Here is a 25135-nt window from a genome sequence, read left to right on the forward strand (position 1 = left end):
CTCATTCTTCTCGAGTGCACATGGAACTTTCTCCAGAAGAGACCACATACTGGGTCACAAATCAGGGCTCAACCAATACCAAAAGACTGAGATTATTCCCTGCATATTCTCAGACCACAATGCTTTGAAACTGGAACTCAATCACAAGAAAAAGTCTGGAAGGAATTCAAACATTTGGAAGCTAAAGACCACCCTACTTAAGAATGTTTGGATCAACCAGGAAATCAAAGAAGAACTTAAACAATTCATGGAAACCAATGAGAATGAAGACACATTGGTCTAAAACCTATGGGAGATTGGCAAAGGCAGTCCTAAGGGGGAAATACATAGCCATCCAAGCCTCACTCAAAAAAAAAAAAAAACTGAAAAATCCAGAATACACCAGCTCTCTTTACACCTTAAAGAGAACAACAAATTAAGCCAAACCCACCCACAAGAAGGGAAATAATCAAGATTTGAGCAGATATCAATGAGATAGAAACTAGAGATACAGTAAAACACATCAACGAAACCAGAAGCTGGTTTTTTGAAAAAATCAATAAGATTTATCTGGCCAGTCGTTACTGGCCAGATATGAACCCACAACTCTATCTATGGTCAACTAATCTTTGACAAAGCAAGAAAAAATATACAGTGGAAAAAAAGACAGTCTCTTCAATAAATGGTGCTGGGAAAATTGGACAGCTATGTATAGGAGAATGTAACCTGACCATTCTCTTACACAAAGAAAACTAGAAATGGATAAAAGACCTCAACGTGAGGAAGGAACCTATCAAAATCCTAGAGGAGAACATAGGCAGTAACCTCTTCGACATCGGCCACAGCAACTTCTTTCAAGACATGTCTCCAAAGGCAAAGGAAACAAAAGCAAAAATGAACTTTTGCTTCATCAAGATAAAAAGCATCTGCACAGCAAAGGAAACAGTCAACAAAACAAAGAGGCAACCCACCGAAAGGGAGAAGACATTTGCAAATGACACTACAGACAAAGGGCTGATATCTAAGATGTATAAAGAACTCCTCAAACTCAACACACACAAAACAGATAATCATGTCAAAAAATGGGCAGAAAACATAAACAGACACTTCTCCAAAGAAGATATCAAATAGCTAACAGACACATGAAAAAATGTTCATCATCATTAGCCATCAGGGAGATTCAAATCAAAAACACATTGAGATACCACCTTACACCAGTTAGAATGGCCAGAATTAACAAGACAGTAAACAAGTGTTGGAGAGGATGTGGAGAAAGGGGAACCCTCTTACAGTGTTGGTGGGAATGCAAGTTGGTGCATCCACTTTGGGAAACAGTGTGGAGATTCCTTAAGAAATTAAAAATAGAGCTTCCCTATGACCCTGCAATTGCACCACTAGGTATTTACCCCAAAGATACAGGGGTAGTGAAAAGTAGGGTCTTCTGTACCCAATGTTCATAGTAGCAATGGACGCAGTCACCAAACTGTGGAAAGAACCAAGATGCCCTTCAACAGGGAGTCAAGATGGCGGAGAAGTAGCAGGATGAGACTACTTCAGGTAGCGGGAGATCAGCTAGATAGCTTATCTAAAGATTGCAAACACCTACAAATCTAACGGGAGATCGAAGAGAAGAAGAACAGCAACTCTAGAAACAGAAACTCAACCACTTTCTGAAAGGTAGGACTGGCGAAGAAGTGAATCCAAAGCGATGGGAAGATAGACTGCGGGGGGAGGGGCTGGCTCCCGGCAAGCAACGGAGCACAAAATCAGGACTTTTAAAAGTCTGTTCCACTGAGGGACATTGCTCCAGAGGCTTAACTGGGGTGAAGCCCAAGGGGGTCAGCGTGGCCTCAGGTCCCGCAGGGTCACAGAAGGATCGGGGGTGTCTGAGTGTTGCAGAGCTTACAGGTATTAGAACGGGGCAGCCGGCTACAGAGACAGAGCTGAGGAGTAAGCTCTAAGCTCGGGGTTACCTTGAACCGGTCACAGGCTCGGTCAGCTCAGAGCGTGGCCGGAGGCCAAGGTGACGCGAGTAATTGGGCACTGTTCTCTGAGGGCGCACTGAGGAGTGGGACCCTGGGCTCTCGGCTCCTCTGGGCCGGAGACCGGGAGGCCGCCATCTTCATTCCCGTCCTCCGGAACTCTACGGAAAGCGCTCAGGGAACAAAAGCTCCCGAAAGCAAACCCAATCGGATTACTCAGACCGCCCCGGGTAAGGGCGGTGCAACCCCGCCTGGGGCAAAGACACTTGAGAATCACTACAACAGACCCCTCCCCCAGAAGAACAACAAGAAACCCAGCCAGGACCAAGTTCACCTACCAAGGAGTGCAGTTTCAATACCAAAGAGAGCAGCGGAATTCCAGAGAAGGAGAAAATAAAGCATGGAACTCATGGCTTTCTCCCCGATTCTTTAGCCTTGCAGTTAAATTTTTTTTCTTTTTCAATTTTTTTTTCTCCTTCTGCTAAATTTTTCTAACTTTTACCCTTTTCTTTTCTAACGTTTTTTAACTAGTTTATCTAATATATATATATATATATTTTTCCTTTTTATATTATTTCTTTATTGGATTGCTTTTTTAAATTGTTTCCTTTTTTTTTTTTTCTTTCTGAACCTCTTTTTATCCCCTTCCTCCCCCCTCACGATTTGGGATCTCTTCTGATTTGGCTAAAGCATATTTTCCTGGGGTTGTTGCCACCCTTTTAGTATTTTACTTGCTCCTTCATATACTCTTATCTGGACAAAATGACAAGGCGGAAAAATTCACAACAAAAAAAAGAACAAGAGGCAGTACCAAAGGCTAGGGACCTAATCAATACAGACATTGGTAATATGTCAGATCCAGAGTTCAGAATGACGATTCTCAAGGTTCTAGCCGGGCTCGAAAAAGGCATGGAAGATATTAGAGAAAACCTCTCGGGAGATATAAAAGCCCTTTCTGGAGAAATAAAAGAACTAAAATCTAACCAAGTTGAAATCAAAAAAGCTATTAATGAGGTGCAATAAAAAATGGAGGCTCTCACTGCTAGGAAAAATGAGGCAGAAGAAAGAATTAGCGATATAGAAGACCAAATGACAGAGAATAAAGAAGCTGAGCAAAAGAGGGACAAACAGCTACTGGACCACGAGGGGAGAATTCGAGAGATAAGTGACACCATAAGACGAAACAACATTAGAATAATTGGGATTCCAGAAGAAGAGGAAACAGAGAGGGGAGCAGAAGGTATGTTTGAGAGAATTATTGGAGAGAATTTCCCCAAAATGGCAAAGGGAACAAGCATCAAAATCCAGGAGGTTCAGAGAATCCCCCTCAAAATCAATAAGAATAGGTCCACACCCCATCACCTAATAGTAAAATTTACAAGTCTTCGTGACAAAGAAAAGATCCTGAAAGCAGCCCAGGAAAAGAAGTCTGTAACGTACAATGGTAAAAATATTAGATTGGCAGCAGACTTATCCACAGAGACCTGGCAGGCCAGAAAGAGCTGGCATGATATATTCAGAGTACTAAACGAGAAAAACATGCAGCCAAGAATACTATATCCAGCTAGGCTATCATTGAAAATAGAAGGAGAGATTAAAAGCTTCCAGGACAAACAAAAACTGAAAGAATTTGCAAATACCAAACCAGCTCTACAGGAAATATTGAAAGGGGTCCTCTAAGCAAAGAGAGACCCTAAAAGTAGTAGATCAGAAAGAAACAGAGACGATATACAATAACAGTCACCTTACAGGCAATACAATGGCACTAAATTCATATCTCTCAATGCTTACCCTGAATGTTAATGGGCTAAATGCCCCAATCAAAAGACACAGGGTATCAGAATGGATAAAAAAACAAAACCCATCTATATGTTGCCTACAAGAAACTCATCTTAAACCCAAAGACACCTCCAGGTGTAAAGTGAGGGGGTGGAAAAGAATTTACCATGCTAATGGACATCAGAAGAAAGCAGGAGTGGCAATCCTTATATCAGATCAATTAGATTTTAAGCCAAAGACTATAATAAGAGATGAGGAAGGACACTATATCATACTCAAAGGAACTGTCCAACAAGAAGATCTAACAATTTTAAATATCTATGCCCCTAACGTGGGAGCAGCCAACTATATAAACCAATTAATAACAAAATCAAAGAAACACATCGACAATAATACAATAATAGTAGGGGACTTTAACACTCCACTCACTGAAATGGACAGATCATCCAAGCAAAAGATCAACGAGGAAATAAAGGCCTTAAATGACACACTGGACCAGATGGACATCACAGATATATTCAGAACATTTCATCCCAAAGCAACAGAATACATATTCTTCTCTAGTGCACATGGAACATTCTCCAGAATAGATCACATTCTTGGTCCTAAATCAGGTCTCAACCGTTATCAAAAGATTGAAATCATTCCCTGCATATTTTCAGACCACAATGCTCTGAAGCTAGAACTCAATCACAAGAGGAAATTTGGAAAGAACCCAAATACAGGGAGACTAAACAGCATCCTTCTAAAGAATGAATGGGACAACCAGGAAATTAAAGAAGAATTGAAAAAATTCATGGAAACAAATGATAATGAAAACACAACGGTTCAGAATCTGTGGGACACAACAAAGGCAGTCCTGAAAGGAAATTATATAGCGGTACAAGCCTCTCTCAAGAAACAAGAAAGGTCTCAGGTACACAACCTAACCCTACACCTAAAAAGCTGGAGAAAGAACAAGAAAAAAAGCCTAAACCCAGCAGGAGAAGAGAAATCATAAAGATCAGAGCAGAAATCAATGAAATAGAAACCAAAAAAAACAATAGAACAAATCAACGAAACTAGGAGCTGGTTCTTTGAAAGAATTAATAAGATCGATAAACCCCTGGCCAGACTTATCAAAAAGAAAAGGGAAAGGACCCAAATAAATAAAATCATGAATGAAAGAGGAGAGATCACAACGAACACCAAAGAAATACAGACAATTATAAGAACATACTATGAGCAACTCTACGCCAACAAATTTGACAATCTGGAAGAAATGGATGCATTCCTAGAGACATATAAACTACCACAACTGAACCAGGAAGAAATAGAAAGCCTGAACAGACCCATAACCAGTAAGGAGATTGAAACAGTCATCAAAAATCTCCAAACAAACAAAAGCCCAGGGCCAGATGGCTTCCAGGGGAATTCTACCAAACATTTAAAGAAGAACTAATTCCTATTCTCCTGAAACTGTTCCAAAAAACAGAAATGGAAGGAAAACTTCCAAACTCATTTTATGAGGCCAGCATCACCTTCATCCCAAAACCAGACAAGGATCCCATCAAAAAAGAGAACTACAGACCAATATCCTTGATGAACACAGATGCAAAAATTCTCACCAAAATACTAGCCAATAGGATTCAACAGTACATTAAAAGGATTATTCACCACGACCAAGTGGGATTTATTCCAGGGCTGCAAGGTTGGTTCAACATCCACAAATCAATCAATGTGATACAACACATTAATAAAAGAAAGAACAAGAACCATATGATACTCTCCATAGATGCTGAAAAAGCATTTGACAAAGCACAGCATCCCTTCCCGATCAAAACTCTTCAAAGTGTAGGGATAGACGGCACATACCTCAATATTATCAAAGCCATCTATGAAAACCCCACCACAAATATCATTCTCAATGGAGAAAAACTGAAAGCTTTTCCGCTAAGGTCAGGAACACGGCAGGGATGTCCGTTATCACCACTGCTATTCAACGTAGTACTAGAAGTCCTAGCCTCAGCAATCAGACAACAAAAGGAAATTAAAGGCATCCAAATCGGCAAAGAAGAAGTCAAACTATCACTCTTCGCAGATGATATGATACTCTATGTGGAAAACCCAAAAGACTCCACTCCAAAACTGCTAGAACTTGTACAGGAATTCAGTAAAGTGTCAGGATATAAAATCAATGCACAGAAATCAGTTGCATTTCTCTACACCAACAACAAGACAGAAGAAAGAGAAATTAAGGAGTCCATCCCATTTACAATTGCACCCAAAACTATAAGATACCTAGGAATAAACCTAACCAAAGAGACTAAGAATCTATACACAGAAAACTATAAAGTACTCATGAAAGAAATTGAGGAAGACACAAAGAAATGGAAAAATGTTCCATGCTCCTGGATTGGAAGAATAAATATTGTGAAAATGTCTATGCTACCTAAAGCAATCTACACATTTAATGCAATGCCTATCAAAGTACCATCCATTTTTTTCAAGGAAATGGAACAAATAATCCTAAAATTTATATGAAACCAGAAAAGACCTCGAATAGCCAAAGGAATATTGAAAAAGAAAGCCAAAGTTGGTGGCATCACAATTCCGGACTTCAAGCTCTATTACAAAGCTGTCATCATCAAGACAGCATGGTACTGGCACAAAAACAGACACATAGATCAATGGAACAGAATAGAGAGCCCAGAAATAGACCCTCAACTCTATGGTCAACTCATCTTCGACAAAGCAGGAAAGAATGTCCAATGGAAAAAAGACAGCCTCTTCAATGAATGGTGTTGGGAAAATTGGACAGCCACATGCAGAAAAATGAAATTGGATCATTTCCTTACACCACACACGAAAATAGACTCAAAATGGATGAAGGATCTCAATGTGAGAAAGGAATCCATCCAAATCCTCGAGGAGAACACAGGCAGCAACCTCTTCAAACTCAGCCACAGCAACATCTTTCTAGGAACATCGCCAAAGGTAAGGGAAGCAAGGGCAAAAATGAACTATTGGGATTTTATCAAGATCAAAAGCTTTTGCACAGCCAAGGAAACAGTGAACAAAACCAAAAGACAACTGACAGAATGGGAGAAGATATTTGCAAATGACATATCAGATAAAGGGCTAGTGTCCAAAATCTATAAAGAACTTAGCAAACTCAACACCCAAAGAACAAATAATCCAATCAAGAAATGGGCAGAGGACATGAACAGACATTTCTGCAAAGAAGACATCCAGATGGCCAACAGACACATGAAAAAGTGCTCCATATCACTCGGCATCAGGGAAATACAAATCAAAACCACAATGAGATATCACCTCACACCAGTCAGAATGGCTAAAATTAACAAGTCAGGAAATGACAGATGCTGGCGAGGACGCAGAGAAAGGGGAACCCTCCTACACTGTTGGAGGGAATGCAAGCTGGTGCAACCACTCTGGAAAACAGCATGGAGGTTCCTCAAAATGTTGAAAATAGAACTACCCTATGACCCAGCAATTGCACTGCTGGGTATTTACCCTAAAGATACAAATGTAGTGATCCGAAGGGGCACGTGCACCCGAATGTTTATAGCCGCAATGTCTACAATAGCCAAACTATGGAAAGAACCTAGATGTCCATCAACAGATGAATGGATAAAGAAGATGTGGTATATATACACAATGGAATACTATGCAGCCATCAAAAGAAATGAAATCTTGCCATTTGCGACGACGTGGATGGAACTAGAGGGTATCATGCTTAGCGAAATAAGTCAATCGGAGAAAGACAACTATCATATGATCTCCCTGATATGAGGGAGAGGAGATGCAACATGGGGGGTTAAGGGGGTAGGAGAAGAATAAATGAAACAAGATGGGATTGGGAGGGAGACAAACCATAAGTGACTCTTAATCTCACAAAACAAACTGAGGGTTGATGGGGGGAGGGAGCTTGGGAGAGCGGTAGTGGGAATATGGACATTGGGGAGGGTATGTGATATGGTGAGTGCTGTGAAGTGTGTAAACCTGGCAATTCACAGACCTGTACCCCTGGGGATAAAAATATATTATATGTTTATAAAAAATAAAATTAAAAAAAAAAGATGCCCTTCAACAGATGAATGGAGAAAGAAGATATGGCCTATATATACAATGGAATAGTATGCCTCCATAAGAAAGGATGACTACCCAACTTTTGTATCAACATGGATGGGACTGCAAGAGATTATGCTGAGTGAAATTAATCAAGCAGAGAGTCAATTATCATATGGTTTCACTTACATGTGGAGCATAAGGAATAACATGGAGGACATTGGGAGTTGGAGAAGAGAAGTGAGTTGGGGGAAATTGGAGGGGAAGATGAACCATGAGACTGTGGACTCTGAGAAACAAACTGAGGGTTTTGGACGGGAGAAGGGTGGGGGGGGGGTGAGCCTCGTGGTGGGTATTAAGGAGGCCATGTATTACATGGAGCACTGGGTGTGGTGCATAAACAATGAATCTTGGAACTCTAAAAAACAAAAAACAAAACAAAAAAACCACCTGAAATTCAAAATGCTTTTAAAACCCATTAATTTAGAAACAAAATAAGCTTACTATGAAATGTTTAAGACTTAAGAAAATGAAGGCTTAACTAAGAACACATAAACAAATGCAAGATATAAGTAGGCAAACATGTTGTTGGATGAAAAGAAAAAATATTTAAAAGATGTCCACTCTTGCCAATTTAATCTTGCTATAATTTCACTGCAATCTCAAAATCAAAAAAAGAATTTTCTTAGTTTAACAGTTTAATTGGAAACGTTATGTACAAAGTAAAAAAGGAGAGGAATAGCCAAGGTAATTTTGAAAAATAATAAAGAAGAATACATCTACCCTATGAGGAATAGAAGCAAGAAAACAGCAAATAACATCTATTCAATTTTTAGAGAAAATAATTATTAAGCTAGAAAACTACACCCAGCGAAAATATCTTTCACAAAAGTACTATGAACAAACAAAAACATAATTTCCTACCAGGAGATTCTTCTCATTAATGTGAGTAGTGAGCACAGAGATAGTTGTTTTATTATTATTCTACAGATAACAGCAAAAAAAGGGAACACCCAGTATTTGCTTTTTATAATATACATATATTTCTCTTTTTTAAAAGACTATCTATTTGAGAGAGAGGGCACAAGTGGTGGAGTGGGAGAAGCAGGCTGTCCATGAAGTGGGGAGCCTGATACAGGGCTTGATTCCAGGACCCTGGGATCATGACCTAAGCTGAAGGCAACCACTTAACCAACTGAGCCACCCAGTCGACCCAGAAAATCCAGTATTTGGATTAATGGCATCAAAGGATACTGCAATAAATTTAAGAGAATAAAGAATTAAGGAGGTAACTGGCCAAAATATTCAAGTTCCCAAGGCCTTCTTTGGTTGCAGATGTATTATCTAATTTAACCATGAACAAAAAACAATGGACAGAACACAGAAGATTCCTGAGCAACATGGGCGTATACATAATTACCACTGTTATATTTCTTTTATTTTTTAAAAATGTTTTTGCTTTTGTCAAAGTTACCAGCAAATATACATTACATAGTCAATGGTTCAAAGAAAGTAGTTTCCCACTGCTCTCCCCACTCCTTTCCCAATCCAGATGCAATGGTTTTAGGAGATTATTTTATCTTTCTTCTCTATATTCCTGAATCTATATTGCTACTTCTTCATTTTTCAGCTTTAAGATTATCTATGGAATTCTCACCATGGATTTACCTCTATTTCCTGAACCTGGCTCCACCACTCACACTTGATATACGTTGTATCCCTTCCATCTTTCCATGTATGGAGGGACCAGAAAAGAAGTGTTATCATTTAACTACCAGGTGGCAGGAATGTGGGGTTTACTACACTTCTTTCTGATGCTGAAATATTTTGTAATCTACAAAAAAGAATTTGAGAAAGGACCAAATTTGGGGATTGTGAAAATTTTGTTTTAGAGCTTTGTGATTTCCTGATACAACAGATGTGCCTACTCTAACAATTGCAAGAGAAGTCAATTGACAAAATAATTATTACTAAAACTCAGTTAACTCTCATCAAAGATATGATCTTCTATAAATATTTACTTTGGAACTAATATACTGGCCATTGAATTTCAGATAAAGAACCTAATACGGTCTGAATTAAAACAAAAACATTTATTTTTTTAAAGATTTATTTATTTATTTGACAGAGAGAGAACAAGCAAGGGTAACAGCAAGCAGAAGGAGAAGGAGAAGCAGAGATTCGGGGCTTGATCCCAGGACCCTAGGATCATGACCTGAGCTGAATGCAGACAACTTAACAAAGTGAGCCACCCAGGTGCCCCAAAACAAAAGCATTTATAATCAATTATTTGGTAAGGAAAATAAGAATTATATAAATAAGGCAGGAAAAATACTAAACTTGTCAGCTATCCTTGTCAGAGCAAGAGTGTTCCTGCTTATAATCTCCCATTTTTTAAAAGACTATTATTTATTTATTTATTTGAACGAGAGAGAACATGAGCGAGCTAGTGGGAAGAGGGCAGAGGGGGAGGGAGAGGGACAAGCAGACTGCATGCTGAGCACAGGGCCCTACATGAAGCTCAATCTCAAAACCCTGAGATTACATACAACCTGAGCCAAAATGAAGAGTCAGGCCCTCAAATAACCAACCCATCCAGGCACCCTTGTTCCTGCTTATAAACGTCTATTAATAAATCCTTCATTCTCTTTATTCTTCCAACATGAAATTGTCATACTATGGATTTCAAGATTGGGTATGCATAAAATTTCCATATAATAAAGTACATATCATAAAACTTTGAGAAAATATTCAAGTAGAAGCAGCTTGATTTTTTTTTTTTTTTGATTTGCCTCCCTGTAACCTTTCTGATCCTCTATCATCCAACTGAAAGAGAGCAGCTACAAAAGTCATCATCACGACTGCTTTGGTCTTTTAATGATGCCCATGGCTGCAATTCTGCAACTCCTCACAATTGACACACAAGAGCCAGATGAGAATGCACTGGTCTGTAATCTGTAGATGTATAAAGTGTCACTATTGTAATCATTCCCAGCTACCATGATCTTTTTTTTTTTTTAATATTTTATTTATTTATTTGACAGACAGAGATCACAAGCGGGCAGAGAGGCAGGCAGAGAGAGAGAGAGAGAGGAGGAAGCAGGCTCCCTGCAGAGGGGAAAGCCTGATGCGGGACTCGATCCCAGGACCCTGAGATCATGACCTGAGCCGAAGGCAGAGGCTTAACCACTGAGCCACCCAGGTGCCCCCACCAGCTACCATGATCTTGAATAAGAGTTTAAGGAGTTTAAAGATTTATGTCTTTTAAAAAGAACAGTATTTAGATATTTAATTAATTGTGTAAAGGCAATGGGTATCAGCTACAAAAAGACAGCCAAAATATGTTATAACTTTAACACTTAAATTATCAGCTTATCCATTCTAATTCCCAAATAAACAGATGAAAAGAGGAAAAAATAGTCTTAATTACTTTAAGCAAACTGTAAAATTAGATAGCCACTGTAATGCAAACAAAAAAGCAGCATGTGTTACAGTAATATGGTCCAAGGACTCATGCAGAGAAATATAGTTGAAATGGCTTTTCACACTTCTATAGTTTAATTGTATTATAAGAACTAAGAGTCACAAAATAGTTTTATCAAACACTAACGAGCTTAAGTTTCTAAACTGCAGAGATATTTTACCTATAAGAAATTTCATTTTAAAATAAAGCAACTGTCTGAAAGAAAAGATTCATGGAAGAGAACATTATGTCATTGTAATTTACCAAACCAATGACAGAATCTGAAAAATCTCTAAGAAAACTATAGTTTTTTAGGCTTCTTGTTCTGAATCACTGATTAATGATCAATATCTCCAAAACTGAATGTTTATTAAAAGAAAACCAGTACAGAAAAGATACTGTGATTTTTACCAGTAAAACTACAAGGGTCATATTACAACAGAAAAACTATGAAAAACAGGTATCAATGGAGTAACATTTCAAAATTATGAGTAATTATCTCTTTTACTCTTCTTAGCATATGGCACTTGTCCAATACAACTCGGCTACAGAGGTGATCAGAATTTGTTCTAAAATAAATACAAGAAAAATGCACTCTATAATAATCAATTTTAGAATGGAAAACAGATATATGCAGTAAGACAAAAGTTTATAAACCAAGCTAAGAGCCTGAGATTTAATAAATTTATCTTGTCCTTTAGCATGTCAATAATGAGGCCTGGAGGATTCAAACTATAGTTTTACTCTATAATATGAAGAATTCCTTTTTCTAACCTTAAGGCTTAGTTGCTTGGTTGTAATTAGGAGGCGTAGTTAAAGTAAATTTTTTCTTGCCAGCCAAAAAAATTTGGAGATAAAAGGAGAAATAAACTTTTAAAATACGTATCCTAAGGGGGACAGTGTATTAGCTAAGTGAGAATAATGCCAAAAGTGTAATTTTGATTCTGAAAAGAAATGATCTCAAGGCACCTGGGTGACTCAGTCATAGGGCACTTGCCTTTGGCTCAAGTTGCCATCCGGGGTCCTGGGATTGAGCCCAGGGTCCGGCTCCCTGCTGAACAGGAAGCCTGCTTCTTCCTCTTCCATATCCCCTGCTTGTGTTCCCTCTCTTGCTGCCTCTCTGTCAAATAAATAAAATCTTAAAAAAAAAAATGATCTCTGCACCTGTCCCTGCCAACAAATAGGTTCATTAATATGGCCATGCTATGCGATCAGTAAGAGATCTCGTGTTTAAGCTTTCCCAAAATGTTCTTAATTCTTATGTGGTGTGAACCCTGTGGTAGAAGCCAGTAGGCCTGCCAGGGCCAGAATGGTGGTTATGGCAAAAACTCAGAGACATGTAGGCAGAGAGGACTAAGGGGTGACCTGCTCAGGAAGAAGAAAATAAATGTCTGATACTCCACTAGAACACTAAGTGGAAAGAACAGATCAAGAGTTCACCAGCCACTCTTCAGGATTGGTGGCCCAGAGAAGACTAAGTGAATAGGTAGAGAAGGGCCTCACACCGTAAATCAGAAAAGACAGAAAACATTATGTAGAAAGATCTCAACTTTTCCTCGTAATATGGGGTCCTGTAAGCCATACTCTTCTTTTAATTCATATAGGGGCTATCTCAAGGAGATAAGCAAGCGTATGGGGAACGAGGACTGTTATTCAAAAGAAGGTAGGTACAAACCAGAGAAACTGTTTAAATTATTGGGTCAAACTAAGGTTTAAAACAAATTGGTTACCTGGTTAAAAATCTTCCTTAAATCAATGAACAGCATGAACTCAGCTATGGATAAATAGCCAAATATTCTCCACATGTCCCTAGTTACAATTTGAGTGAATTTACCACCATAAGAATTCCAAAAGTTAGAAGAAATATAGAAGTTAACTATCAACTATATATGTGTGTGTTATACACTGAATACATACGCATGTTCTTTCTCACACAAATCTCACAGGTGCTTGCACTCTCTCTGTCTCTCTCTCTCTCACACACACACACTCCATAAAATTTTTCCCATCCTATTAGAGAGAAAATTTAGGCAATGGAAGTTATATCCTATAAGAAAGGTTAAGATATTTTTAGCTCATTTCCCAGTCTAACTTAAAGTGTACCTAACTGAAGTACTAGGCGGGGAGAACCAAAGATTTATTCTAAATGAGTTCTAATTTGTTCATTTGACTTGGTTTTCTGTAGAAAAGTAGACAAAATGTTTTCCTAAAATGATTATAAAAAAAGAACAAATACTTTTGCTTCTACAAAGGTAAGCAAGGTGAGGAAATGAATCAAGTAGGAATTATCTGTTATTTCCTGGATTTTCCTCAATTCTGGGGGACAGCTAGGAGACTTCTTTTACCTCAACACCAGCACCCTTTCACAAAAGAAATCAGCTTACATTTCATTAGATACAGTTATGTATTTATGTTTCTGCTAATTTAAAATATCATTTTTTTCTTTCAGTCACCTAATGTGCATAATTTTTCCACATTGAAATACTAATTTGAGATTTATAAAATCACATTTGGTTGTAAACATCCAATAAATTATAGTTAACAACCTTCATGAAAGTCCTTTTTATACATCTATACATCAAATGAAAATAAACTTCATATAAGTACACAGGTTAACAAACAGAGCTCGTATATTTTACATGTTTTTAAAGCCAACGAGTCTTACAAAGAGAAATATATGGATTTTTAAAAAAAACCTTTTAATTTCATTCTCTATGTATGACTGAATGTACTTCATTCATGTCCACACAAATCACTATTAGCTTCTTTAGATATTAGTGTGAAAATAGGATGACACAGAAATCAGAGTTTTAGTTAAAACTTATACTTTTTATATCTTTAGCAATGTATAAAAATTAAATTTTGGAAAGCACTTATACTAGCACCCATTTGTTGGGACCTTCAAAAATTAGCTACTTTTATCATTTGGATTCTAAGACAAAGAAAGAGGAAAAAAATAAAACATAAAATAGCTTTTTTTGTAAAGTTTTAAAAAACAAGAAAGATTTCCTGGTAAAATTACAATAAAAACACAAAACAATATAACTTTCTTACTGGGCAGCTACCTATTATGTTTAACAGGCTTAAAACAAAATGTGTCAAAGATCAAGAGTAAGTTATCTGATATGTCAAGTGTATAAGGTCAAAGGTACAATTTTAATAGGTCAGAGGTGGTATAAATAAAATCTTACATGTCAAAGAAGAAGGGTCACAGACAAGGTGTATATAACATAAAGACATCACAGATGACAAGTAATAACTTTAAGTAGAACAAGTATGTTTACTATAGATACCTTCACTGATTAAAAATGAAACTTCCATATGAGTAAATATAAAATTGCTTTACTATATCACATAACTCATATGCTATATTGCATGCTTGTTTTCAGGAAGAAAGGACTATTACCAAGAATGACTACATGAATTAAGTGAGAACTTAAAGAAAATTTAATTCCCTTGAACTGAAATAGTACACAAAATGAACACATCAACCAAATCTCAAATCAAAACAGCTAAACAGCAGGCTATGCTGTAATAGCTACAATAGTTCGATAATACTGCACATTTTTCTTCCAAATTGCATACTCTTTCCTTCTCAACTTTTCTCATTGAAGTAAAAGACATAAAATTTAGATTTCAATTTACATAATAGCAATACTCCAGAAAATGCTTTAACAATTTGTTATAAATTAAATAATGGATTTTTTAATTAAGAGAACTTAATTACAAATAATTTTTATAAATTTAAGAATTTCATTTGTAATAGAATAATTAAATTCTAACTAATGAAAGCAACTTAAGATTTTTTCCTAAGTGGCACACACATACACATGACTCTAGTTCTAAACAACAAACTTAAATAGTGAATGGGGAAAATTACATGAATGATTCAAGTAAAAAAAAAAAATCCTTACTATTCACTCTTAAAATATCCGTACAATTTGAGTAAAGGCCAAAAAAATTATTTGAGGTAAACTAAATAGATGATTAATTATATGTTTTATTAATAATACCTAAAGCCATTCTGTATAACCTTTCAGTTCAACTCAGCTCAATGAGTCTTTATTAAATACCTTACTATATGTCAAGCATTTTGTTAAACAATGGATATATAGGAATTAAACATTAGGAGACTTCCAACACCAGCTACAGTGAACTGGCTTATATTGGACTATCTTCCAACTCAAAACGTTGCACAAAATATATAAAATATCAATTTGAAGGCATTAAAGAACAGCCAACAGAGCCAGGACTTGAGAGACCATGATCCCTAAAAGAAAGGAACTACATGAAATGAGCTCCACATCCACTCTGGATTTTTCCTTAAGGGCTTATGCCTATTTTTGACATGGGAGAACAGTGCAAGCTTAAAGTAGCAGCCTTATTGAGCTAAAGAGACAGAACTTGGTTTTGAGCTGCCGAAGTGACTGGAAATTGAGGGGGTAATCCTCAAAAGGAGAAGTAAGCCCAAGTAACTGCGTGCAATTTCCCTTCAAGCATTAGTCATGTCCAGAAACTTGAAAGAAAAGAGTGGCTTCAGTGCTCCTACCTCACTAAGATTTATTCATTTATTAAGAAGCAGCCACAACATGCCCTGTGTTTCCTGACAGTATTCAATCCAGACCAAAGCCCCAAGTCCTTGAACTCTCCCCTCCCGGATGAAATCACCTAGCACAAGCCCAAATCCTGTAAGTCCTTTCTAACACCTTATTGAGAAGCTCCATAACTCTCCACAGTGTGCATTTTCCATTCTTTTAATAAATTAATAAAACTCAATTTTATTCAACTACAGATGTGTTCCTGATGGTCTTTGCCTAGAAAGCACTGAAAAAAGTTAAGAAAAAGAATGAACTATAGCTTCATACAAACATTAAACATCAATCTCACAGAGTTCGGAATGGGTGAAAGTAACCAGACACAAAAAGTTCATGCGGACTGATACTGTCTAAGTAAAGCTCCAGAACAGACAAAAGTAACTGATGGCCGTAGAGTCAGAGACTAGTTACCTTTTGGGGACACGTCTGGCACAGAGCATGAGAGAGCCCTCTGTGGTACAAGAAATAATCTGTATCTACATATGACTGAAACATATGTAAAAATTAATCAAGCTATATATTTGAAATTTGTGTATTCTTAATATGTTACACTGGAGTGGGGGAGGAGTTAAACACACACATGTATGTATACACAGGTACTGCCCTCATAGAACCACAATAACCTTTCCTGGGCATCTTAACAGATGCTCAACAAACATGAATGTCTCATCTTTGGGTAGCTTTAGAAATGTGCTATTACAAATAGAACCAACATCATAGATTAGCAATGTCATCCACGTCTAGATAACAGCTGATTGTAAAATATTTATAAAAATATTTGTATAAATCTAAATTCCATTATAAACAATTATAGGTAGATAAATAATGCATTTCTGAAAACTTTTAAATACTGTACTTATACAAAAGCTATCAATTATGACATTTATATTGTTAACTATTTTATAAGAAATGTCGAGCATCACTAAACAATTCTTTCCTTTACTATTTTTTAAATTTAAATTCAATTAGCCAAAACATAGTACATCATTAGTTTCAGATGTAGTGTTCAACAATTCATCAGTTGCGTGCAACACCCATCGCTTATCACATCACGCACCCACCTTAATGTCCCTCACCCAAGGTACCCCATGCCCCCACCCACCTCTTTTTAAGCAACCCTCAGTTTGCTTCCCACAGTTAAAAGTCTCTCAGGGTTTGTCTCCCTCTCTGACTTCTTCCCATCTAGTTTTCCCTCCCTTCCCTTATGATCCTCTGCACTGTTTCTTATATCCCACATTTGAGTTTAAAACCATATGGTAACTGCCTTTCTCCAATTGGCTTATTTCACTTAGCATATTACCCTCCAGTTCCTTTGATATTAAAATTTCAAAATACAATAGCATTTTTGCACTGAAATTATATAAATAACAGTATTACATTCTTATTCCTATGTTTGTTAAAATGTACACTAAAGTGACACATTTATATACTATATTTTAGTCATTATTAAATGTTATAGTTTTAAATAATCACAAATGAACATGCAATTCTTCATAATAAAAGAAAGCATATTAGATAGTCAATAAATATGTGTAAATGAATAAAAGTAAAGCTTACCACTTCTTCATCTGAAAGTTCACGCCCTTGGATGCTGCTATTCTCTCTCACAGCTTGCTGGTGTTTTTTTCCTTTAATGTGGCTAAAAAGATACACCTCTGAAGAGATCTAAAAGCATAAGATCAAAGCAGCTGTAATCAACATATAATTATATCTAATAGTAAATATTACATATTGAAGCCAGTATATTATATGCAAGTTGAGATCACTCTAGCCTTTACATACTAGGCTTACAAATATTTTCTTTAAAACACACTTCTGAGAATCCTCTAGAAGATACATGGTCAAAAAAAAACATGCCTTTGTAGCCAATCTTAACAGGATATCATTTCTTCTAAGTATTAAAGTTCAAGTTTCAGCACTAAAAATGCTCTTTTCCTTTTGTTTCCAGTACCCAGAAATACTGCTTGGGCTAACAAGTAAGCGGGTATACAGCCATTTCAGCAGCAACTGCTTGCACTGGCATTTTGCACTGCTACTCCTAAATGCCAATACTATTCTTCTAGCACTTACTTTGCATAAAAATCATGACAGAAATCCATGGTACTCATCAGATGCCTTAGTATGAATTTTAAAAGACTGGGAGAATATATTTCCATAGTTTAATAAACTTTAGTAATAAATTCTATCATCACAATATTAATAATGACAACCTACCAGGACATTGCAGAGGGAACACTGCTTCTTTCTTTCATAAGGGGTCAGTTTGGGGGCATAATCAGTATTTGCATGCCTCCCACTGCTTAACTCAGCAGCTTTTTCTTTTCTTTGTTCAATCTGTTCCATGTGCCTTCGAATGCTTTCATCATGCTGTGAATGAAGTCAAAGTGTGAAAATGGAAAAAATTATCCAAATTATACTGAGAACTTGAAAAAACAGTATTTCCATTGAATTTTCTAGAACGAAAGAAGAATGTCTTAATTCAGTGTTAACTTGAACACCAATAACAACAATTTACATAAAGCCCTTCAATATCTCCTGCATGCACAATAGTGTCTCCTAAAGTGTGCTTCATAGGACTATACCATGGGAGATTACTAAGCATTTTGTGGAAACAAAACAAAAATGTATTTTCAAATACATTTCAAAAATGCTAAATTAGGGGTGCCTGGGTGGCTCAGCTGCTTAAGCAAAAGGCTTTGGCTGAGGCCATGATCCTGGAGTCCTGGGATCAAATCCCGCATTAGGCTCCCTGCTCAGCAGGAAGTCTGCTTCTCCCTCTGACCCTCTCCCCTCTCTTGCTCTCTCTCTTACTCTTTCTCTCTCAAATACATAAATAAATCTTAAAAAAAAAAAAAAGAAAAACACTAAATTAAAGCTAAACAGGTTTTTAAAATAGAACTATTCTAGTATGTTTCTGTGCTCTATGACTCAATTAAACCTAGCTTATACTAAGCAACATATTACACACATATGTGACAACAATATACTTTTGAGAAGCACTTTGGGAAACACATTGGGAAATGCTGATCCATATGGGAAGACTAAGCATATCCTCACAACAGACAAACCCCATCATGATGCAGGCCTCTATCCACATTAACTCTACACCATACCATTTCTGGCTGTTCTACACTTGCAGTGACTTCCCCCAGAAACAAACAAAAGAAAAACAACCAAGCTTTAAAAAAAAACTACAATTCCAGACTTCTGACTTCAAGCTCATGCTTTTTCATATGACTGGAAATATCATCCAACCAACCTACCTATTCTCCTATTAATTAAACTCCTCTCTCTTTCATCTCGGGAATTATTCTCTAAAATGTTTCCCCTGACTTCTGAAACCCTTCATGTTAGACTAAGTGTCCTCCTCTGTACTTCCATTGCATGCCAAATACACCTCTATCCATATGGAAATTATCGGCATCTGAATTTTACACTAGATTAAGAGTTTCTTGAAACTTAGGATCATGCCTTACTCATCTCTATACCCTGTAACTACCACAAAGCTCAATAAATTTTTGCTGCATTAAATTGAAATGAATGATAAAAGTTCCAGGACTACATAAATAATACAATATGGTCCTCTACCTTATGGAATTTTCTATCTCCACGTGAAGCCATTGTGTAAATAATTGTTAAACAGCATGAAATATACTGCTAGAAACTATATTCCTAATGCTAAGCATATTCCAGAAAATAAGTTTATCATAATTTCCCAAGTTACAACTGCACAATTCACAAGCACTGAAGAGCAAGTGAAACTATTTACACTAATCATCTTCTAATTTATTTGTAAATAACTGAAAGTATGAATATCAGAAGCCAAACAGTAATGCCTTCATGTCACTGACAAATTGGTTAGTAAAAAACAAGAAATGTTAGAATTCCCTTAATTATTCTCCACATTGTTTTATCTTATTAAAATAAATTCAGTTTTTAGATAGTTGAGTTAGAACTGATCATAACCAAATCATGTCTCATTATCCAAATATTAAAAATACAAACTAACTAAAAATTTTTCACAATTCCATATATAAAAGATTTAATCTTATGCTCCATTGAAAGCTCTAATTTCAAATTAAAATTATCATATCCTTACCTTGAGCTGAATTTTTTTCTGTAGCTCTTCCATTGCTTCTTGTTGAGCAGCTGTGAGTGCAGCCAATCGTTCTTCCCTATCTCTGTAGAAAAATAGTAAAAATTATAAATTCAACTACTTGGAGTAACAAATTTCATGAGATTAAAAAAATACAACTGGGATACATATGCTTATATATGCTAAAGGGTTATTATTTTTAAATTATTCTTTTATGAGTGCCTAAGCCCCAAATATACTGCTCAATAAATGTTTAAGAAGCAACACAAATTCTTAGTTATAAAAATAGGTTTCTGGACCCACACTAGATATGGGTTCAAATACTACCTCTGAAGCTCTCATTTAAATATGGTATGTTGAAAACATATTTTTCTCTGAAAAAAACAAAAACAAAAACAAAACACTAAAACCACAAGAAATGAATAGAAAAGGCATAGGCTCACAAAGACAAAAGTAATAGCAAAGGAAACAATCACAAATTATGAGACATACAAAGAAGTATGACCAGGCTTTGAAAAAAGCAGTCAAGGGTGCCTGGGTGGCTCTGTGGGTTAAAGCCTCTGCCTTCAGCTCAGGTCATGATCTCAGGGTCCTGGGATTGAGGCCCGCATCGGGCTCTCTGCTCAGCAGGGAGCCTGCTTCCCCCTCTCTCTCTGCCTGCCTCTCTGCCTGCTTGTGATCTCTCTCTCTGTCAAATAAATAAATAAAATCTTAAAAAAAAGAAAAGAAAAAAGCAGTCAATTGAAACTGTCTCTGAATCATATCGTATATTTAGTAGACAAAGACTGCAAAACAGCTATTACAAATATGTTCAAAGAATTAAAAGAAAGTATGCCAAACTAAAGAAAAATATTATGACAATGATTCAACAAACAGGGAAACTCAACAGAGAAATAAAAAAGTTAAAAAAAAAAAAGACAACTTCCCAATAAAAGGAATCAAGAGTCCTTAAACAAATAGCTAATTCTACAGGTGGAGTAGAAAAAACACAAGATGAGTATGGATGATCCTGCAGTGCCAGAAGGGCAAGAAAGTGCTCAAAAAAATAAAATGATGAAGTATGTTGAAGGGACACAGGGGCTGAAAGAAAGAGCTCCCAACGTCCAAACCTAGAACACTTTGAGCAACAAAATAATACTGGTTTATAGCACAATGTATAAAATAAATATCCGTAAGTCCACACTGACATTTAAAAAAGCATTTAATAACTAAGTAGGAAAGAACAGACAAATGTCCTGTTACAGAAGAACTGCAAATAATTTACGTAGGAATACTCCTCCCAAGGAGGTAAGATTCCCTACCTTTTCAGTATTGGTTAGGCTTAGTGGCTTGCTTCCAGGGAAGATAGCATAGAAAAAATTTTAGAGTAACTATACAGTGGAGAAATCTGACAAACACTATCTTAGCCAAGATCAAGGTTAAAAAAATTAGTGATAAGTCAAATTGACAGCATGAACCTTTGACATGTTACAAATGATAATTCAGAGTTAATTCTGTGTTCTTCCTTCCAAAAAGTTGTAACATCAATCTAACCAGGAGAAGAACATCAAACAAGTCCTACCTTAGAGACATGCTACAATATATCTGACCACTATTCAAAACTCTTAAGGTCATTAAAACCATGTGCAGCTTGAGAAAATGTGACAAATCAGAGATGTCTGAAGAGAAATGACAATTAAATATCTGAACAAATAACAGCCAAACACTTCCCAAACCTGATTGTAGAGAACTGAATAATCATGAATAGAACCAACCTAGACAAATCATAGTCTGATTACAGACAAACAGAAAATTCGGAGAGCAGGAAGGAAAAAGCAATTCCCCCTATACAGAGGAAAATCAATATAATTAATGGCTAAACTTTGTATCAGAAAAAACAGAAGTTAAAAGATTCAAAATAGTGAAAACAAAAAAGAACAAAACCAGGAACTCTGTACCCAACAAAACTATCATTTAAAATGAAGGAAAATGTCAAATATACTACAATAACAAAAATTTTTAAAACCAAAACCAAAATGAAGGCAAAATATTCCCAAATAAGCAAATGCAAGATAATTGAATGACAGCAAAACTCCCTTACAAGAAATACTGAAAGAAACCCATGTAGCTAAAAAGGAGTTATGCCAAAAAGTAACCTGAACCCACAAAATAAATGAAGTACCCCAGAAATGATAAATATGTTAATAAGTATAAAGGAACATATAAATACATTTTCTCTCTTATTCTAATTTTTTTGAAAAATGTGGCACTACATAAAGAGATAATATAACACTGCATTGTTGAATTTATTACATATGTAGATATACTTTATGTGATGATAATAACATGAGGGAAAGGCTACAGAACTATAATGAAACAAAGTTGCTCTATTTTACAAAAATTAAGTTAGTTTTAATCAAAAGTAGATTGTTGTAAGTCAAAATATTGTAATAAAGAGAGGAATCACTAAGCAAAACTAAAATAAGAGTTTAAAAAACAGGAGAAAGAGATGCCTGGTGGGTAGGTGAGGCAGTTAAACATCTTGATCTTGGCTCTTGATCTTGGCTCAAGTCATGATCTCAGGCTCATGGGATCAAGCCTCATGTCAGGCTCCCTGCTCAGTGGGGAGTCTGCATCTCTCCCTCTCTCTCTGCCCCTTTCCCTGCTTGTGCTCTTTCTCAAATAAATAAATAAATAAATCTTTGAACAAATGAAGAGAAAAATTTAAATGATGCACTAAAAAGTATTAAAAAAGGCAGTAGTAAGAGAGAACAAATAAACCCTTCAGATATATAGAAAATAAGTATCAAAGTAGAAGATATAAATGCAATCATATCAATAATTACATTCAATGAGAATGGACTAAACACTTTAATCAAAAGGCAGAAATTAGAATAGATGGAAAAAGAAACCTCAACTATATTTAGTCTATGAGAGAGACAGTTGAGGTAAAAAGACACAAAAGGATGAAAGTAGAAGGACAGAAGAAGATGTATCATACAAATAATGACAATGGAGATATTTAAAAGAGGAAAAAAGTTGACTTTAAGGCAAGAAATATTTTTTAAAAGTCAAAGAGGAACATTTCATAACGATGAAAGTCAATACCTCAGGAAGATATTATATGCCTATAACACTAAGGCACCAAAATACATAAAGCAAAAACTGTCAAACTAAAATATAAATGGACAATTCAAAAATATTTGGAAATTTCAACAACCATCTATCAAAAATTAATAAAGCAAAACAGAAAACCAATAAGCATACAGAAGTCTAGACAAAACAATCAACTAACTTAACTGACATTTAAAGAACACTGAATCCAACAACAGAATACAAATACTTTTACAAGGGGATACAGGACTTTTTTCTCTAGGATAATCTATACCCAAGGCTATAAAATAAGTCTCAATGAATTTAAAGGGACTTTAAAATTTACACAAATTTAAATTTACACTTTTATATTCTTTGACTACAAAAGATTAGAAAATGACAGAAAATTGGGGATATCCCCAAGTACTTAGAAACTAAACAAAATGATTCTAAATAACTCATGGATCAAAAAATCATTAAAAAAATTAAAAATATCTTTAATTGGGAAGAGGGAGGAAAGATGGCAGAAAAGTGGGGGATCTATGTTTCATATGGTCCCTTGAATTCAACTAGATGTCTACCAAATCATTCTGAACACCTGAATTTAACCTCAGATCTAAGAAAAGAATTGCTGCAATTCTACAAATAGAAAAGTGACCAGGTTTTGCAAAGTAAGAGGTGCAGACACATGAATCTAAGGGGATATATGAGAAGATAAACCATGGGGTAGGGGGAGAGCCTTTGTAAGCCAGCCACTGGAAAGTGATAGAGCAGTGAAGTACAAAATCGGAAGCTTTAGAAGTCTGCTCCTGTAAAAGAATGTCCCTGCCTGAAAGGTGCTCAGGTGATGAAGTGGCACAGACTGTAGGTGGAACAGTGTGGTCTCGGATCCCCAGGGTCACAGAAAAAACGAAGGTGCCTGAGTGTGGCAGAGTTCCCAAGCATTGCAGAAGGAAGCTGGCTACAATTAGCAAGCCCCAGATAAACCTCTCAGCTAGGTGTTGTCATAAACCATGATCCATGGCACAATCAGGTGACCGCTCTCCGAGCAGGAGCCCAGCAAGCAACAACTGCTGGGAGATCTGGCTCCTTCCCCCCCAGAGTAGCAGCACAGGTGTGCACAGGACAGGGCAAACACTCCCCGAGCAGGAGCCCAGCCAGTGGCAGGGCATAATGAGATACCCCTCCCCAGCCTCAGGATTGGTGTGTCTGTGCCTGCAGGAGTCTGTGGAGTTGGTGCAAAGAAAAGGGAATGGCCACCTTTCCCTGAGGGTGCATTAAAGAGTGGGTACCACAATCATTCAGTTCCAGACCTGGAGACTGAAGTGCTGCCATTTTTTTATTTCCATTCTCTAAAGCAATACAAAAAGCCTTCAGGGAACAAAAGCCACATAGAGCAACTGAAGCAGCTTGCACTGAGCCCTGCCCTAGGGCAAGGGGTAATACAACTCTGCTGAGCAAAAACAGCCGCAAATCAGTGGAAGAGGCCCCACCCCCAGAAGACCTGCAGGATCCTCAGGCAAATACCAAGTTTACAGATCACTCATAAATGAAAAACTCCCATGCTAGGGGAAAACAGTACATAAAATCAGAGGTTTTTTGGCATAAGTCTTTATTTTTTCAGTTTAAAATTTTCTTTTTTTTTCTTTTTTTCCTTTTCAACTAGTTTTTTTGTATCTACTCTTTTTTTAATTTTCATTTTTACATTTACATTTTATAGATACAACTTCATTTTTGGTTTCCATTCACTGTATTCTACTATGTATATATGTTTTGCATTCTTTATAATTTTTGGATTTAGTGTGTTATAACAAACCAAAATATATTCAGGACCAAGTGAATCACCCTGTTTTGTCCACCTGGGAAATTATATACTCCCTTCCACCTCCCTTTTTTTCTTTTCCTTTTCTTTTTTGGCTTGCAACCTCTTTGATTTGTCTAATGTGTATTTCGCTTGGGTTGTGGTTAATATTTTTGATTTTGTTCTCTCATCCATTCTTTCTTCTCTGGGCAAAATGACTAGAAAGAGGAATTCACAACAAAAGAAAGAACCAGAGGTAATACTCTCTTGCTTCAGATCTAATTGGTAGAGATATAA

General features: G+C 36.4%; 1 protein-coding gene across 1 annotated transcript in view; it reads right to left on the minus strand.

Annotated features, from left to right (window-relative positions):
* SCAPER (S-phase cyclin A associated protein in the ER) overlaps window positions 1-25135 on the minus strand; it is a 478259-nt gene that overhangs the window by 289673 nt on the left and 163451 nt on the right. The window contains 3 exon segments of the mRNA XM_047736200.1: window positions 17427-17534; window positions 18084-18236; window positions 19969-20050. Coding sequence (XP_047592156.1) covers window positions 17427-17534; window positions 18084-18236; window positions 19969-20050 — 343 coding nt within the window.

Source organism: Lutra lutra, chromosome 7 (genome assembly GCF_902655055.1).
Source record: "Lutra lutra chromosome 7, mLutLut1.2, whole genome shotgun sequence".
NCBI classification, from domain to species: domain Eukaryota; kingdom Metazoa; phylum Chordata; class Mammalia; order Carnivora; family Mustelidae; genus Lutra; species Lutra lutra.